Source organism: Anabrus simplex, chromosome 14, assembly GCF_040414725.1.
Source record: "Anabrus simplex isolate iqAnaSimp1 chromosome 14, ASM4041472v1, whole genome shotgun sequence".
Taxonomy (NCBI): Eukaryota; Metazoa; Arthropoda; class Insecta; order Orthoptera; family Tettigoniidae; genus Anabrus; species Anabrus simplex.
This window is the reverse complement of record NC_090278.1, coordinates 69,758,801-69,777,762: the sequence shown is the minus strand read 5'-3', so window position 1 is coordinate 69,777,762 and position 18,962 is coordinate 69,758,801. Positions and strand designations below refer to the sequence as shown.

Here is an 18,962-nt window from a genome sequence, read left to right as displayed (position 1 = left end):
TTCTGAATAGTTGTTGAAATTCAGGTAGGTAAGCATTTGTTGAAATTTATTCCGGCCCATAGTTTTTGGAAATATAGGGGTTTCTATTAGGAAATCAGTTGACCAGTAATCTTTCAGACAAGATTTCTTCACCTGCCCTATCAATATACACAAAGCATTTTTTTTTACTTCCCTGCTAGTGACATTACTCCACTTTAGTGTTTAGGGGATACGTTATGAGAATGAGAATTCTGCTCATAGTATAAGTTTGTCTGCTCAGCTATATACTGAAAAAATCCTCACCAAGCATAAGTCCCACTACTTGTTCTATGTTTCCAGGTTCATTAGGCAGGAGCACCTTCAAAATCTTCTACCCTATGTTCAATGTTGTCCAAAACCCAGTTGACAGAAAACACTACATTATTTACAATATTTAGAATATTTACACCCGTACAGCAATTATCACACTCGTTTTGTGCCACTTGAGTTCCACACCTTAAAGATAAGGCTATATCCACATCATCACTCGAAACATTTCTGTTAGAAGATATTTAATCATCAAACTTTAAATATTCAGCATCACTTGGATATTTGGAGCCTGTATCAGCACATAATTCACGAATAATTTCACCCTGTCTAAACACATGTGATCCCTGGGCGCCGCCATCTTGCATGGCTGTTTTACACTTTGTACACATGTCGTCAGGAAATGCAAAGAAAATCGATGATATGAAGAATAATCGAAAACAAATGCGACTATCGATTGTGTGGAACCATACATAACAGAGTTCTATCACCCTTGACTTCCAAATAGTTCTAGCATATCTCAAAAGATAGCACTACACTTCAGTCTGCTGCTAACATGAGATAACTCGGGAACGGTCTGCAATGCTCGGCCAGGCAAACACGAGTTCTCTCGGGACCGGTCCGCATTGTGTCAACACAATGGAAAAAAATTGTACTTATTGTCTTAGCTTCAGCAATCCAGATAAGTACAATTTTTTCCATTATGTTAAAAAGAGTGATTGGTAAATGTGGAGAAGATATGGAAGCTAATGGGAATGGGAAGCGTTTGCTGGAATTCTGTGCTAGTACGGGTTTAGCAGTTACAAATACATTCTTCAAGCATAAGACTAGGGTATTCACCACTACACATGGGAGGGTAGGGGTACCAGATCCATAATACACTATATCTTAACCGACTTCAAATTCAGGAAGTCTGTTGAATATACAGGTTTTTTGGAGATTTTTCGATGATATAGACCACTATCTGATCTGTAGTGAACTAAGTATCTCCATGCCTAAGGTAGGGAAAGTGAAATCTGTCTGCAAACGAATATGGGTAGAAAATCTCCAGGACAAGGAAATTAAAACAGAAGTACATAGATATGATCAGTGAGAAGTTTTGAACAGAGGACAGTAAGCAGGTTCAGAATATAGAAAGAAAATGGGTGGCATACAGGGATGCTGTAGTAGAAACGGCAAGGGAATGCCTAGGAACGACTGTATGTAAATACAGGAAAAAGCAAACATCTTGGTGGAATGATGAAGTGAGAGCAGCTTGTAAATGTAAAAAAGTAGGCTTATCATAAATGGCTCCAAACAAGGGCCGATGCAGACAGGGAATTGTACGTAGATGAAAGAAACAGTGTGAAACAAATAGTTGTTGAATTAAAAAATAAGTCGTGGGAAGATTTTGACAATAACCCGGAAAGGCTAAGTCAAGCAGCAGGAAAACCTTTCAGCAGTAAGAAAGAATCTTAGGTAGGGAGGGAAAAAGGAAATGAACAATGTTTTGAGTAATTCAGGTGAACTCATAATAGATCCCATGGAATTCATAAGTAAATATTATCATAACTATTGTACTTTGATTTCAAATAAAACAATATTGAGAAAAAATCCAAGTTTTCCTGCTTTTACTGTAGCAAATTTCATCGTTAGTTCTTTCTAGTTTATTTATTTGAACAAGTCAAATGGCACCCCTACCCGAGTTACATTACTGGCTGTACTGCACCCTTTTTCTTCAGCTTCTTCTTCTTCCGAATTTGGCCAACTGTGGACCGCATATAACTTAAGGCTTGTTGGCCTTTCTTCTCTTCTCTTCCCAGAACCTTTTCATTCTCTCGCTTCGTATTTTCCTCCTCAGAGATTATCCGGTTGGGCTTCTTTTAAGGTGGTTTTTCCTCAAAAAATTTGATTTTGTTGATTATGTTTCTAAACTTTTTCCTTTTATTGATCACCTCTAGTGTAATTCCAACTTCTTCTGCATCTCTTTTGACCTCTTCTACCCACTTAGTGGTGGCCTTCAATTCTACAATGTACTTAAAGATCTTTTTGGTCAGTCTGCTTTCATCCATTCTTACTAGATGTCCGTAGAAGTTCAACCTTCGCTTCCTCATTGTGTCTGAGATCTTTTCCGTTTACTTATAAAGATCCTTGTTTTTCCTTTTTTTCCAGGTTCCATCAGTAGTTTTCTGGGGTCCCAGAATCTTCCTTAGGATCTTCCTTTCTTTCTTTTCCAGTTCTTGTAGCTCCCCTTTTTTATTCAAAATAAGACACTCTGAGGCATACAATCCTTCTGGTTTGACTACTGAATGATAGTGTCGGATTTTGGCCATGTAGGATATCGCCCGTTTGTTGTACATACTCTGGGTTAGTTTGTAGGCCAATTCTAATTTTCTGGATTCTTCCTTTGATAGCCTCTTTGTCTAGCCCATTGGGTTGGATCCATTCTCCCAGGTATCTGAACTTCTCTGCCCTTTTAATTTTCCCATACTTTATCTCTACGTACTTCTCATTTCCGTGTCTATACTCCATATACTCCGTCTTTCCGTAAGAAACTTTAAGACCTGCTTTTCCGGCAATTTCGTGCAGTTTCTCTATCATCTTTATAGCGTCTTCTCGATTTTTAGCTAAGACGGCGAGGTCATCGGCAAAAGCTAGACATTTAATTTCCAAGTTCTGGCCTTCTCTTCCAAGGTGTATTCCTCTTATCCCTTCCGATTTCAGAGCTTCTTCCCAAGTTTTCATTATTTTCTCCAAAACTAGGTTGAAGAGGATCGGGGACAGTCCATCTCCTTGTCTGACCCCTGTCTTAATTTCGAACGGGATTGATATATCTCCGAGGAACTTGACTTTCGAGATGGTATCCGTCAGGGTTTGTTTAATGAGTTCTCTAGTTTTCTTGTCAATTCCAAACTCCTCTAGGACTTTTAATAAGGTTTGTCTGTCTATTGAGTCATATGCTTTTGTGAAATCGATAAAGACGACTACGGTGTTCTGGCTCCTTATTGCTCTTGTTCGCAGTATACTTTTGAGGTTGAAAATTTGTTCTGCGCACGACCTTCCTTTTCGGAAACCAGCTTGGTATTCTCCAATGAGGTGGTCAGTCTGTTCTTGAACTCTGTTTAGTAGAACTTTAGAGAATATCTTATAAGCAATTGACAGTAAGGAGATCCCTCTGTAGTTGTTCGGGTCTGTTCGGTTACCTTTCTTGTGGAGCGGATGTATAAGCACACATTTCCAGTCTGCAGGGATCCTCCCAGTTTTCCATATATCTTCTATACAGCGAAGAATTGCTTCCGCTGTGATTTCTCCTCCAATCTTCCACATTTCTGCCACTACGCCATCTTCACCTGGCGCCTTGTTATCCTTGAGCTCTTTGATTACCTGTTTGATTTCGTCTAGATTTGGAGGTTTAGAATCTGGGTTCTCACAGATTGGTTGCTGGGTCTCTAGTCTGTCCAGAGGTTCTTCACAGTTTAGCAGCTCTTTGAAATAGTCTGCTAGGAGTTGGCAGTTTTCTTTGTTATTGGTAGCAATGCTGCCGTCTGTTCGCTGGAAGCAGAGACTTGGTGGTTGATAACCTTGTAGTTCCTCTTTGAATATTCTGTAAAAATTTCTGCTGTTGTTCTTTCTAAATTCTTCTTCTGCCTTTTCCACCCTATCTCTGTCATATTTTCTCTTTTCACCTCGTACGATTTTGGCTGATTCCTTCCTTTGATTCCTGAACTCTTCCCACTTTTCCTCTGTCTTGTTGGAATTCCACCTCTTCCAGGATTTTAATCTTTTTTCAAGTGCTTCATCACATTTTTCAGTCCACCACCTGTGCTTACGTTTTCGTGGAGGGTTCCCCAAACCTTCAGATGCTTTGATCAAGGATACTTTCATTTCTTCCCAGTTATTCATGTCCAGGTTTGACAGATTCTTGATGTACTTTTCTTTGTTCTGCTTTAGTATTTCTGTATTGATTCTGGGTTTCTTGTTAGCTTTTGGCTTGATTCTGTTCGGTAGGAATCTTGTTTTGATTTCCGAGAGGTAATGGTCTGAATCAATGTTGGCACTTTTTCTTACTTTTACATTAAGAATTTCTTTTCGATTTCTGGCTGTTATTGCCACATGGTCTATCTGAAATTCCCCCAGCATTGCATTAGGGGAAACCCACGTTTTCTTCTTCTTTGGGAGTGCTTTGAAGTATGTGGACATTAATTTGAGGCTGAATTGTCTACAGAAGGCAATGAGTCTTTCATCATTCCTATTTGTTCGTTTATGTGCCAGGTAGTCTCCTACAATTTTTCTGTACTTTTTTTCCCTGCCCACCTGAGCATTGAAGTCACCAAGCAAGATCTTTGTGTGATGTGGAGGGATTTTTAAAGTTGCATCTTCGAGCATTTCCCAGAAATCTTCCACCTTTTCTGGGTTTTTCTTATTATCTTCATTTATCGGTGCGTGCGCATTGATAATCGTATACACCTTATTTCCCGACTTGAAAGAGAGGAGTGAGATCCTCTCTGATAGTGAAGCGAAATCAATTACGGATTCAATTATGTTCTTTTTGACTACAAAGGTTGTTCCAAGAATTGTTACGTTGGAGTTGTTCTTGACAGTAAAGAGATCCCTCTGTAGTTGTTCGGGTCTGTTCGGTTACCTTTCTTGTGGAGCGGATGTATAAGCGCACATTTCCAGTCTGCAGGGATCCTCCCAGTTTTCCATATATCTTCTATACAGCGAAGAATTGCTTCCGCTGTGATTTCTCCTCCAATCTTCCACATTTCTGCCACTACGCCATCTTCACCTGGCGCCTTGTTATCCTTGAGCTCTTAAGATTCTGAAACTCTCTGAATCCATTGGGTTTTCATCAAGGTATCTGGTTTCTTGTAATGCCATTATGCAAATGTTCCATTCTTCCATAACTTTGATTAGCTGCTTCAGTTTTCCCGTTTTTAGGAGGATATTGATATTCAACGTTCCAAGCAGGTGTTTTTGCTTGGGTCGTACCTTCTGTGATGAGGTTCTGGGAAGCTCCGACTCTTCCCCACACGATGTTTCAGGCTCTCCAGAATCCGACGGCCTGATTGCATCGCTCATGGCGATAGGGGATTTCCGTTTCCGGCTGCCCCCTGGAGTAATCTTTACCGAAAGTGTTTCCATCATGCCTTAAGTTGAAAATAATTGAGAGGATGGGTACAGCCCATACCTCAGTGTTAAAACTGAAGTTGTAAGCCCCAGAGTTTATTTTAGGCCGCCCCTAACCTGGAGAACAGACGCCTTTTGCAGTCGCCCCTAACCTGGAGAACAGACGCTGCGTGTGTTTCAAAGACAGTTCTTCCACCTTCTTCGCCGTTGGGAATTATATTCCTCATCCGCCGTTGAAGCTGTTGACCTTCTTCTGGATTTATATTGTACTCGTTTTAATCCCCTGAGTACAGGGTTGCCCCTTCTGCCCTCTCCACCATACCAAAGTCCACCTTCTCTGCCACAGACGCCATTGAGGTCTTCACCCATAACCCTGGGTTGGGCCCTCCACATTTATGACCCCTGGAGAGAGGGTGTGTACTGCAGCCTATTGACAACCAGAAAAACAGAGTAATAGGGTTTGAAAAAAATGCACCTAAAGTTTAAAGAAAACTTTTGGTTAAACACAAAAAAAAAGAAAAAAATACCAGGCATGTCAATTGGGTACATACTAATAGTGTAAAAATTCCCCAGGACCATAATTTTCAGTCTTGGTGATCTCCTGAACACCATTTTCTGCAAATCTACCTTCTGAAGACCATGTTCTTCCATTTTGTGATATCAAGATTTCCCATACCTTGCAATCTTCTAACAATAGCATTGATTAAATTAAAAAAACATCAAGTACATCAATTTTTGAAAGTTTTCCTCCTTACAAAGGTAGTTGTGGTCTCTTGGATACCCTTTCTTATAATCAATGGTTGAAACATTCCATTAGGATTCTGGGTATGGCCAAGTAAAAATATAGTAGATCTCCTTTTGTTAAAGGGGCCAATGGAATACATCCACAGTAATCCCTGCCTGTCATAAAAAAACAATTAAAAGGGGTAATCTCACAGGCTCTCGACTTTCGAGAGTGCCAGGTAAGGTAGCTTAAACAATACAATTGCTTATATATGCCATGTTATTTCCCTGTGACGAGTTGTTGTAGATGGCATTGCTGGATACTAGGTTGGCTTCTGTAGACTACTGCATTCCATTTCAGTCTCTGCAGCATCCGTTTTTTTTGGCCCTCTGTAAGTCACCCTATGTTTTCCGTCATTGCAAGGTGACACATTTTTGGATTCTTCAGGATAAGATTTATGTGATGCTGACCATTGAATCTAATACTTCTATCATTTTTCATGTGTATATCATAGTGCTGATCTTGAAGCACACAAATCCCCATCAAAACACTTGTAACTCCTAAAATTCTGGTTTGATTGGACTGGGATTATAATTATTAAGATAGTTCTCAACAACATTAAAAAACTCAAAAGGTTGTTTCTCATGCATTCACATGTTTAACAGAGAGCAGCACTCAAGGCACATTTTTTTTTCAGTTGCCACTGCACAGCTTACAAGAAGAATGGCAAACCAGTTATAACTTGGCAAGGGAGACGTTTGAAAAATTTCCGTCTTCTCTGATATCATTTAAGAAAAGAGTAGGTAAACAAATGATAGGGAATCTGCCACATGTGTGACAGCCTTAAATACAGATAGTGGTGATTGATGGATAATCTTCCATCCTTCTCCCACTTAATAGTATACGTATGCTTTGTTGAACGTGTGTAACTTTTCCAACACAATTTTTTAAAATTAGTATTATTTTCATATCGCTCAGTTTCCCAAATTATTCTCTATGCAATGACCTCACTGATACTTCCACATCAGTCCACTTAAAGTAGCTTTTGTGACAAGGGAGAAGTGCTTTTTTAAATCCAATGCAGTTCATTCTCTCATATATGGAGATTATCAATTCTTATGTAAAGAATACACGACGGGAGGGAGAATAAGCGATGAAAAAAGGAGAAATTCAAACCGAAAATAAAAGAATGAATCCATCATGGACCATACATTACGTACACAATGTTTTTCTTATGGCTACCATAGCAATGCGTTGCAATAACAAGTCTAGGCCTAAAGATCATCTCGGCTGATTTGATCTCCTCCTGAACATTCTTATTACCAATTTTATTTTTTACAATGGTTTACGTCGCACCGATATAGACAAGTCTTATGGTGACAATGGGATAGGAAAGGGTTAGCAGTGGGAAGGAAAAGACCGTGGCCATAAACTCGATGCCTTGTGTTATATGGGAAACCATTCAAAACCATCTTCAGGGCTACCGAGAGTGGGGTTCGAACCCACTATCTCCCGAATGCAAGCTGACAGCTACGTGACCCACACCAGACAGCCACTTTCTTGGTCAATTTTAATTAATACAAATACTTTTTAATTATTATACCTTTTAATGTTGTTATCCATGTCAGTTTTTACAAATAAGTCAGTATATGTGATTTTGCAAGGCAGACCATATCTTAAATGAAAAGGTTAATAGGCACTGAGGTAGTGATATTTTAAACATATTTTTTATTATGAAACTATATCCATTATTGTCACATACATAGTTGGTCACAGGCAGCTACATTTAGAGGTGTTATTATTACAACAATGAGATATGTAGTACTGCTGTAGTGCTGCCCTGACTTCACTCGAGAGGGACTTCCCTTATACATTATCTATGCGCATACTTCAATAGTATGGTCTGTAAATTTAGAACATAAAACAATTTACTTAACTGGCATAATAATAGTATCAAAAATAGAGTATTTTCAGTTTTACACTCAACCTAACAAGCACCAAATTACTTCACTAAATGCTGAATGAATTTCACTTTCTTCTGAACATCATGCGCCATCAGATCCCGGATGCTACATCAATTCTTCTGTACATTTTATGCAGTGTCTTGTGTGGTAATGAACTGTAATACACTGGTAATTCTATCTTAAAGAATGTTATTCTCTTCACTCCAGTTACTGTTTTATAAACAAAACTGATGGAAGGCTCTGAAGTACTGGCTTGGCTTCAGTTCACAAGAAAGTAGCTATGTCATTCTGTGCTGAAATTGTGGAAAGGTACCATGATGTCATTCACAAGTAGGGCCTATAAACACACATAAGCATGCTATGTGCATATTGTGGCAATAAATCACAAGTTGTGCTACAAGACCCACAGCCAAAACAATGTGGTTGCTTAACCCTCTGCCAGATCCTCCTGCTAAATAAATACAACTCCTCATAAAAACAGCAAAAATATACAATTTTCCTTAGAGATAACTTAATGCTTTTGCCAGATTTATGGCATGCTAGAGAAATGGAGATTTAAGGTGGAGCTTTCAGTTTTATATCAGACCTCAGAAACACTGAAGGAGCTGAACTACTAATACAATTCAGCCTGACCAGCAATTTACAAGACACATTCTCTGAGAATAACAGATTGTTGAAAATATTACTCAACTGTCGAAACAGAGATTCTCTTCCCTCAACAGAATTGAGACCTTTTGTTCAAAACACCAATTTACTGCAACGGCTTAGTGTCCTTGCAATGCTCTTACCTGAGAAGAATATGACTGACAACCTGAGGGGTTCAACTGTAAAGTCATGGAAAAGTTCTGCAGCCAGAAACAACAAAGTAAGGACTTCATTTTTCATCAGGAGGCAAGTACTACACATTGCCAATATTTTCCTGTGGGTTTATTTGTTTGTTCAGTTTCTTACTGGAATATTAGAACACTCAACTGCATTTTAGCACAAACTTCCACCGGTTGTGATCACACCCAGGGCATGTGAATTCTACTTTCTTTTGTATATCATGATTAATCAAACCCTACATAACTCAGTCATCAGACTCTCAATACCCTACATGCTGCATTAGTTACTTTTTCTTTTGAGGCTCATGTCTCCGCATGTGTTGCACTAAATTTGAAGCCATCTTGCCACAAACAGTACAGATAATTGGCCCGCCTGCTGTGTGGTTTAACTTGTAATGCTGGTTGTAGGCACTAAGACCAGGAAAGGTCTTCCCACATATCTTGCAGTAATGTTTTCCAGAACTGTGCACCTTCATATGGATACGAAGGCTCCCTATCTGAGCAAATGTCCTGTCGCAATCGTTGCAGGTAAAGGGTCGTTCATTAGTATGAGTTCGCTTGTGTCTCTCAAGAACACCACTCTGCGCAAAACTCCGTCCACATGTTGGGCACCTATACGGCTTCTCTCCAGTATGAACTTTCATGTGGCTCTTCAATATCCAAGTGTTGCCAAATTTCTTTCCACAGGAGCTGCAGGATAACTTTGCATTCCCATCATGTGGAGTGGATGAATATTCATCTGAATCACATGCAGATGAATTTAGTTTTCTTTTCCTGGTTCCCTCGTGTTCAGAATCTGCAGTGCTGAAGAATACAACACAAGTCATTACTATACTTTGAGAAAGAATTATAGTTTGATATTCAGAAGAAAACCCTAACAGATTTTTAAATATTTTTTGATGGTGATTTAACATTGCACAAACTCAAATAGATTTATGGCAATGATTACATAGGAAAGAAAGGGATTGTGATCTCAAGACACTGATGACAGGCCCTGAACAGAGGCTGGATGTTGACAGGAAAGTTCAAACCTCCAAGAAAGTTCAAACCTCCAAGAAAGAAAGTTACACCATTGGTCTCAAACTACTGTAACTTGAAAAGTAAAGATATCGACCTCCAACTAACATAACCTAAACTAACCACATAGCTTAGTAGTGTGTATGGTGCGATTCCTTTCAAAAGAGCACCCATTGTGGCTCCATTTAATAGCCTTCCTCAGCATGGTGTAGTGGGAAAGATACTGCACCTTTCATGTACATATTATATTCAAGAGTACAAGGACTTTTCTTTATGGTTACCCATTTAGTGTTAGCCATTCATCATTAGAAATAACCAATTCACTACCACATGGTAATATCTGAAAACCAGTCGGCACAGAATTAATCACAAATATCAGTACCGGTGAGCCTCCGTGGCTCAGACGGCAGCGCGTCGGCCTCTCACCGCCGGATACCGTGGTTCAAATCCTGGTCACTCCATGTGAGATTTGTGCTGGACAAAGCGGAGGCGGGACAGGTTTTTCTCCGGGTACTCCGGTTTTCCCTGTCATCTTTCATTCCAGCAACACTCTCCATTCTCATTTCATAGCATCTATCAGTCATTACTAAATCACTTTGGGAGTGACGACCCCATCGTACTAACAGCCTATATCTGTTTCATTCATTTCATTCCTGACCCGGTCAATGACTGGAAAACAGGTTGTAGGTTCTCATTTTCATAAGTACCGGTATCTGTAAGCAACAGAATGTGCTGCACCATGTTGACACCTGTACTAAAGCTCAAGGGAACAGCTCCACATTTCTGATATTATTTTGTTAATGACATGAAAGTTTAAACAAAAAGATACAGTGATAGCTGCCTTACACTCTATATTCATGTCTTCACCATTTGAATAGTATGATCTTGCCATAAAATTATTACTACGATCACGAAAATATGAGGTGCACAAAAATGAGAATTTTCGCAGCCCATTACCCACTGTCAGTCGAGAAATTACGAGAATTCTCAGGGCCTGTCACCCTAGTGACACCTCAGATAATTAATCTGCATTTAAATCTTGAAATAGTTTCTCGTCACAAGGCAAGTTCCCATGTACTCTTGAGATAGAACACCCACGTATATATATAGTTTTCATGTCTGCAAAGAGCATGCAAGTTGAAAAATATATTGGCACTAACATGTACAACCCCACTATTTCATGACATACTTACAAACTGTTCAAAATTTGGTCAACAGATAACAAACTGCAAATGATGTTGTGTGTAAAAAAGGAGAATTCTGGGACATGTCATCAATGTGTTATTCAAGGCGTATAGCCCCAGGATTTGTCTGATGCAAAAATGGTAAACCAGGGAAAACCATCTTTGAACCCACTATCTCCCACTTTCAAGCTAATAGTTACACAGTAAACAGATATGATGGGAGCGTATAAAATGGTTGATCAATTAGTTCTTATTGGTTACTAGGTGACAGAGTAGGTCCAACATGTTGGTGTTATCACAGGGTCACTTTGTCCACTGAAATAAGTAGGATAATAAATGTTGCAGTAGTGTGTGTGCATAGAAGATAATTCTATCAGTTCTTCATTGTGACCAGCTAAATTTATTCTTGCTAAGTAAAATAAGTTATACATTTTATTATTTGTGAATATCTAGGTCTGTTATTAATGTGAATGATGGCTGCTCATACTTGACCTACAGTTTGCCTTCTGTGAGAGAGACCTTTCCTGGCCATGGTATCAAAAAAAGTTCTTAGGATAATGGTTTCTATGCACTGGATGAGAGGTTGCAAACTCTTATTTTTCCATATTGCAGTGTTTAGACATTGTTGCTTTCTGAGCAGGCACACCAGGGCTGCAACTTCTCTACAATGAGAATTACCACACTCTAACCCAGATTGTTTTTGGAGATGATAGGGAATGAAAGACCTAGGAGTAGGTGGGATGCAGTTGTGGTCTTAATTAAGGTACATATTCTTGGTGTGGAAACGGGGAAGTACAAAAAAAAATCTTCAGGGCCAATGGTAGGATTTTAATCCACCAAAGCAAGCTTACAGCTAGGTAGTCTGCATACCACACTGCCAACACACTCAGTGCTGAAAAAGTTTGTGAGGTACTGTGAGATAACTAGTAAACTGTGTTAGAATTTGTTTCAAACTGTGAATGCTTTAAAGAGTGACTGATAATCATCTTTCTGGACACAAGATGGGATAATTGTTGTTCATACTCAAGCAAATTAACCTTACATTAATGTTAACATTTAATATACAAAACATTCATTCCAGATCTTTCCACCCTGAATAAATTTAATGAACACATGATAAATTATAGGCATATAAAATCAACTGATTGCAAACAAAGTACTTTCATTATAAACCAAACTAATAATTTTGTAACTACTAATATACCAATTGTATTTAAACTTTATCGGACGAGCGCTTAATATATCAGCCAATACATTACAGTCAGTCAGAAACTGTGGCCGATTTATCAACCACATGGAAATTCTAAGTTCCCAAGGAGGGAATTAGATATTTTTCCACCAACAGAGCATGTCAAAAAACAGATCAGATGTAAGGCTTTTCAGGCGTTTTTTTTATCAACCATAACATTACACTTTGAAATGGAGACGTAGTTGAAATATCAACCGCAGAGTTCACTGTGAATTCTGGCTTATGAAAAGTATTTACTTGTTCTCTTACTGATAAATTCATCAAACCAATGTGCAGAAGAATGTGAAGGCTTCTTTTCCTGCTAAAAATAAAACAGTAAGTGGACAACAATGACAATGCACTGAAACCTCTCACTGTTGAGAGGTTCAATACCCATATGGGCTATGTTGTCCTGGGGGGAAAAGCTGTCTCACAAAGAATTTCATGTGCTACTTGTTAGAAATCAACTAGATGCTGCTCAAGACATGAACCCAGATCTACCATTCACTTATCACACCAGACCAAGTACAAGCTCTGAACGTCTCTCTCGCCTCTGAAGCCATGCTCAATAAAGATGGTTTATGGATTGCTCATTCAGGGTAAAATATATTAAATATAAGTGGATAGCGAGTCAAAAATGTAATCCAATTTATTTTTCAATTCGTCATACTGACATAGCTAGGCCTTACAGCAACGTTACTATACGAAAGGACTAGGAGCGGGAAGGAAGTGACCATGGCCTGAATTAAAGTACAGCCCCAGCATTTGCCTAGTTTGAAAATGGGAAACCATGAAAAACCATTTTCAGGGCTGCCAACAGTGGTGTTCAAATGATCCCTAAGTCAATAAATATGGATTTTTAATGCCAGGTTTGAGATCCTCCTGATGTTCTACAATTTGCAACATAATTAATGCCTGGAGAATGGTGCCAAATGTTGGTTGAAAAAATTAATAGGCAACACACACCAGAATACAAAACCGGCTACTCCCCCCAAAAAATCTGAAGAGGAAATTAAAATCTTTATAGGTCCCTGGATAATAACAGTGCAAGTAAAGAAATCACTTCTACGATTATGTTGAAGCTCCAATACTTATCTCTAATTCTCTATTTTCTAAGACTAAGACAAGGAATAGCCTTTTTAATATTTACCATCTATATTTTAATGACAGAGTCTGAACATGCAGAAAATGACCAACTCTATAAAGAACTTTTTTGTGGATATGCTTTTGAAATGATCCCAGAATTACTACACTCACGAACAAAACTTTAACCTGATGAATATTAGACACAATGAAGTGTGATGACCATTTCAAAATTCCACATACTATTGTAACTTGTTCTTTTGATGCCAATGATGACCAATGGTGACGAACAGATACTGTCAAACACAGATTTAACAAAACTTGTTTCATTATGTTACACCTCTCTTTGCTCAAGTCACATATGATACCAGTCTGCTAGTGGTTCATTTCCTGGCATGGTTATATACTTAACACTGACTGGTAAGACCAGCTTGATATATTTACACTTACTCATCCAAAAAAGATCCATTATAAACATTACCATCTTCTTCACAAATTTCTTCTTTCACATCCTGGAACAAATAGAAATCAATATTACATTTAGTATTATCATTCAAATAATAATAATAATAATAATAATAATAATAATAATAATAATACCATTGAAAAATTACATGAAATTGCCATCAAAACAGGACTTCAAATCACATATGAGGAAACTCAATACACAGGAGGAGCTTCATGATACTTAGATGGACAACCTATGATCACCAAATTTGGCAAAATCTTTCAGGTGAACTAATTCAAATATTTGGAAGAAATTATTCAGCCCTCTGATTTAAACCACAAAGAAAATAAGGAAAGAATTTCCAAGGTACAGAAAACTTACAGGATCACTTGGAACAGGTACAATAAAAAAAATCAATATCTTGGAAAACAAAACTTTGACACTGTAATACAGTAATCAAACCTGAAGCGTTATATGCTTCAGAAACCTTAACATTTTCACTACTGAGTTTTGATGACCAGGCCGGGCTGGGTTTTTTTAAAGCAAGGAGCACTTCTACAGATACATATTTACTGATACTATTAATGGAATGCATATCGTCCCCTTAGCCCCGCAGCCCAAAACGGTACTGGGGATGAAGTGAGATTATATTTTGCACCATACTTTTACAGTTGGATGCCCTTCCTGATGCAAACCTCAACTGAGAAGATAATGAATATGAAATGAATTATGGTCAATGAAACTGGTTAAGGAAGTGGAAGGAATTTGCTGTGGCTTATGAATAGGAACTGCCCCGAGATTTGCTTGGGAGTGCAGAAGGGAAGAAAAAAAAAAAAAAAAAAACATTCTCAGTACAGCTGACACTGAGGTTCGAAGCCACTCGTCTGCCGAGGGCAGAGCTTGGCTCCATAGCCGTAGCATGTTAATATGCAAGGCTACTCAGTTCGGTGATACTATTACTGAAATATAATATAAAATTGTTGATCCAAGAACTGGTATTATCAAAATCATTTACATTTGGGGAAAAATAATTTATCTGAGGAAGAGATGGCAATTCCACATGAGATTCGTAATTAATACTTTGTCTCGCACTTTCTTGTAGTTCAATATCACCACTTAGGTATTCATTATCAAAATATAGCTCTCCAGAATCTCTATTTATAAGGAAACATTCAATTTCTTCTTCAAAAAGAGATGAATGTATACTTCAAGACGCCATGATGGCTACACGTTAGTGGGAAAGATGTTCCACTCCAACGAAGCTGAAATAACATCAGATCGCTTTCAAAACACATGAAGCGGAGTGGTATATCTGCCGTACAGGACTTCTTTGAGCATTTCCAAGGAATCTCAAAGCATGACAATATATCACGTTCATTTGTGAGATCGGTGAAGTACACACTATACCAAAATGTATATATACGGGTTTGGCAGTGAATGGGTTAATCATTGGTGGCGGGGCTCTAACCAAAGACATAGAGAAAGAGAAAAGGAAAATTTTAAGGAGAATTTTTGGCCCAGTTTGTATAGAGGGAGTATGGAAAACATCATCTGAGGAAATATATTGTCATTCCGAAAAATTATCTCACACTTTTCAGAAAAGACGATTGAAATTTTATGGACATATCATCAGAATGAACAGTAAGTGACTAACTAAAACAATTCTCAACCTGTCCCTTTCATCTAAAACCAAGAACAGCTGACTTCGTGAAATTGAAACAGACCTCCAAGAAATAAACATCTCAAAAGACATTTTACAGGACAGGTGTAAATTCAAAACCAAAATCGACAATCACCAGTTTGAAGACACTACCAACACCAGAGAAACTATAACTTGGACAGAAGAACGAAGGAAGCAGCTCAGCGAGAGGATGAAGAGATTTTGGGAGGAGAAGAAGGCTAACACATCAGCTAAACTGGTTCAATCGAGCTCCTAAGTAGGGCATAACAATGTAAATAATAATAACTAGCAGTTTCCCGCTGGCTCCGCCCGCAATGTACAAAGTATGGTGTTGTTCGGTACTATCCTCATGGATGTATTTGCAAAGTTTCGAGTTAATGAAATAAAGCAAATGATCTGCTGTGGTAATAGAACGTAATATTATGTCAACAAAACACTTGAAAATACATCACAGAAAGAAATTGAATTAAACGTTCCTTCGAACAACACTACGCGCCGAACTGTTAAAACGTCCTTCAAAGATCTTCGTCACGGAGACAAATGTACTCATATCTTTTCTAAGAATCTACCAATTTAAGTAGTTATTACTTCAAAAGAAAGCGCTTGATCCATTGAGTGTTTTTAGATCAAAACGAACTGCGTACCTCAATTAGAACAAAAGATATGATTGCTTCAATGAGAAAAAATGTTGAAGAAATGAGACATCAAATTGAATATGCACTCATAACCTTTCTCAGAATCAAGCAATTTGAATAGTTAAGAGCTGGAATGAAAGAGCTTAATCCACTGAGTGTTCTTAAGCCAAAACAAACTCCGTATCTCAATTAGAACCAAAGATACGATTGCTTCAAGGAGACAAAAAATTGAAAAAATCAAATGATTCGTGGAAGGCGGAAGTTAAGTGATTTATATTACCTGATGACAAATCTGTGCTTGAATACCTTTCAGTTAAAAAAATAATGAAGGAAATCAACCGGATAGAATGTCCGGACTGACTGACTTTAGTTTTCATAAAAAATTTAATATATAGATAATAATAATAATAAAAATAACTACAAGGCTGTTAAACAAGGTTGATTATATGCTTCAGAGTCTTATGCCTGGGTGCATCATTCTCAAGAAATATCGGGTGTTACAAAACCACGGTAAAACTATTACAATGATATTGTCATTAACACGTTGAGTGCCAGACCAAAATTCATAGGATTTCCCTCTAGTGCCGTGACCTAATAACATTGAGTTACTTCCTGGTGCCGAAACGTTCACAGGCTTAACGAAGCAAGTGATCGCTGAAATGAGGATATATTTATGATATATTAGGTTAATTTATTATGTATATTAGGTAAAATATTGCAACCCCATACGGGGCCGTATTGGTCGTTACGAATTGTACATGTACCGCCGTATGGGGTCGCACTTATACAGTAGTTAATGTCCCGACGCTTGCCCATACTTACCTTTTCCAGTCCAGGAACACATTATATGCCATTGATTATGAGAGATGGGTTACCTAGTTCATACTGGATCGTAAAAAGTACGATCCCGGACTTTGGGTAAGGAAATGTTTCTAAAGACGATCTTCCAATTTTAGGTTAGGAAATTTTCGTACAAAAAGTTGTTTAGTGAAAATCATGTGAATTTGGTAAATCAGGATGTAAGAGCATAATATTGTCAGAAGAATTTGTAGTCAGGGAATACTGAATATAAACGTAATTATGTTTGTATAGGGCTAACGTTTAATTTGGGTAAGAGAACCTAGCAGTTATGATTGTGCAACATGGGAAACCAGTGACTATATTGTTGAAGACTGTTGAAGTCAGTCAAAAGTGTTGCAACCAGTAGCTTGGAAACCCGGAGAACAGTGGGAAAGTGTGTGCTGAAGAATGTAATTCATCAATATGGATGAACGTGCGAGATCACTATTTGCTCTGTACTGGGTTCAAAATCACTGTAACCATATACATCGTCTACATCACCACTGTCCGACTTGTTCAATACATCGTCCAGACTACCTGCACTAAGACTTTTACTGCTCGATTTACTCATAGTGACTTAAAGGAAAAGGAAACTCGCAGCACTGCACACTTATATAAACAATTCGTGCGCGAGATAGACAATGATTTTGTCACTCTACAAAGCACTTGTGACGTACCCACAAAGGGTCACACCAAAACAGGAATTAACAACTCTCATTATTGTTCCGTATTGAAAACCACCTACTTGGTGGTTTTATTAAATTATCCTTAAGATTTTATGCCTAAAACAGAAGTTGATGAATAAAAGGTGGGCTATGCACGTACATAAATAGAAGGTCAACAGATGGCAGGAAGAGACTTTACACACCTCTGAAACACACACTGACTGCACACCCAAATGGGTTCGCATAGTTCTTGATTTCGAACAAAGGTACAACCCCATATGGTGACGTGAAGTTCAAAAACTTGACTACTCTTACATACCCAAATCGGATCGCTTGGCACTCAATGTGTTAAAACTGTTACACCATCGCTATTCCTTGGTTTGAAGACCACAGGTTCTTGACGCTTATTTTTGTTGCTATTGTTCCCCTGAGAAGTATTTCAAAGTGGTATTCAGAAGACTGTAGAGCCTCTGTGGCTCAGATGGCAGCATGTCTGCCTCTCACTGCTGGATACTGTGGTTCAAATCCCGGTCACTCCATGTGAGATTCCTGTTGGACAAAGCGTAGGCGGAACAGGTTTTTCTCCAGGTACTTCGGTTTTCCGTCATTTTTCATTCCAGCAATACTCTCCATTCTCATTTCATAGCATCTATCAGTCATTAATAAATCACTTTGAGAGTGGTGACCCCATCGTAATACTAGCCTATATCTGCTTCGTTCATTACATCCCTGACCTGGTCAATGACTGGAAAACAGGTTGAAGGTTTTCATTTTCATTCAGAAGACTGTGTTGAGTTCGACAGTCACTTGTCTTTAATTTATCCAGTTGTGTATGTTTTGCCTGGAACCATCAGATGTCTTTTTTCATTCTTTCTTTATTTATGGGACGAATATTATTTATTTAAATTATTTTCATTTTGTATAAAGAAGTTTTCTAATGAAATGAATTAATTATTAATTATTAATTAATTAATGAATTATTGTAGTAATTTTAATCATATCTTCATTTAGAGCCCCTTATTTCTATGATTAATTAATTTTGTTTTGTCAGGTCAGGTTATCAGTATCAGCCAATATGAAAAAGGAAGGGCGAACAAGAGTGTCAAATTTTAATGCATTTGAAACTGAAATGTTCACTGACTTGGACGATTAATTGACGAAACAATATTATTTCTACGACTAGGAAACTTGAGTCAGTTGTGTATTAATCATAACAAGGACGTCACAATCTCCTCCTCCAAACGATCCCTGTTTTGAAACGAGGAGTCCATCCTA

The 18,962-nt window shown here is 38.1% G+C and overlaps 1 protein-coding gene across 9 annotated transcripts in view; it reads right to left on the bottom strand.

Annotated features, from left to right (window-relative positions):
• Positions 1-7,740: 7,740 nt before the first annotated feature.
• The window catches only part of LOC136885496 (gastrula zinc finger protein XlCGF49.1), a 34,035-nt gene continuing 22,813 nt past the window's right edge, over positions 7,741-18,962 (bottom strand). For 5 of the 9 annotated variants that reach the window (XM_067158080.2, XM_067158081.2, XM_067158077.2 and 2 more), the window contains exons 4-5: positions 13,869-13,930; positions 7,741-9,710 (exon numbers count right to left, since the gene is read on the bottom strand). In XM_067158080.2, the coding sequence (XP_067014181.2) occupies positions 9,191-9,710; positions 13,869-13,930 (582 nt within the window). In that variant the 3' untranslated portion in view covers positions 7,741-9,190. The remainder of the gene's footprint in view (positions 9,711-13,868; positions 13,931-18,962) is intronic. The other 4 variants (XM_067158085.2, XM_067158087.2, XM_067158086.2 and 1 more) reach the window with 3 other exon arrangements.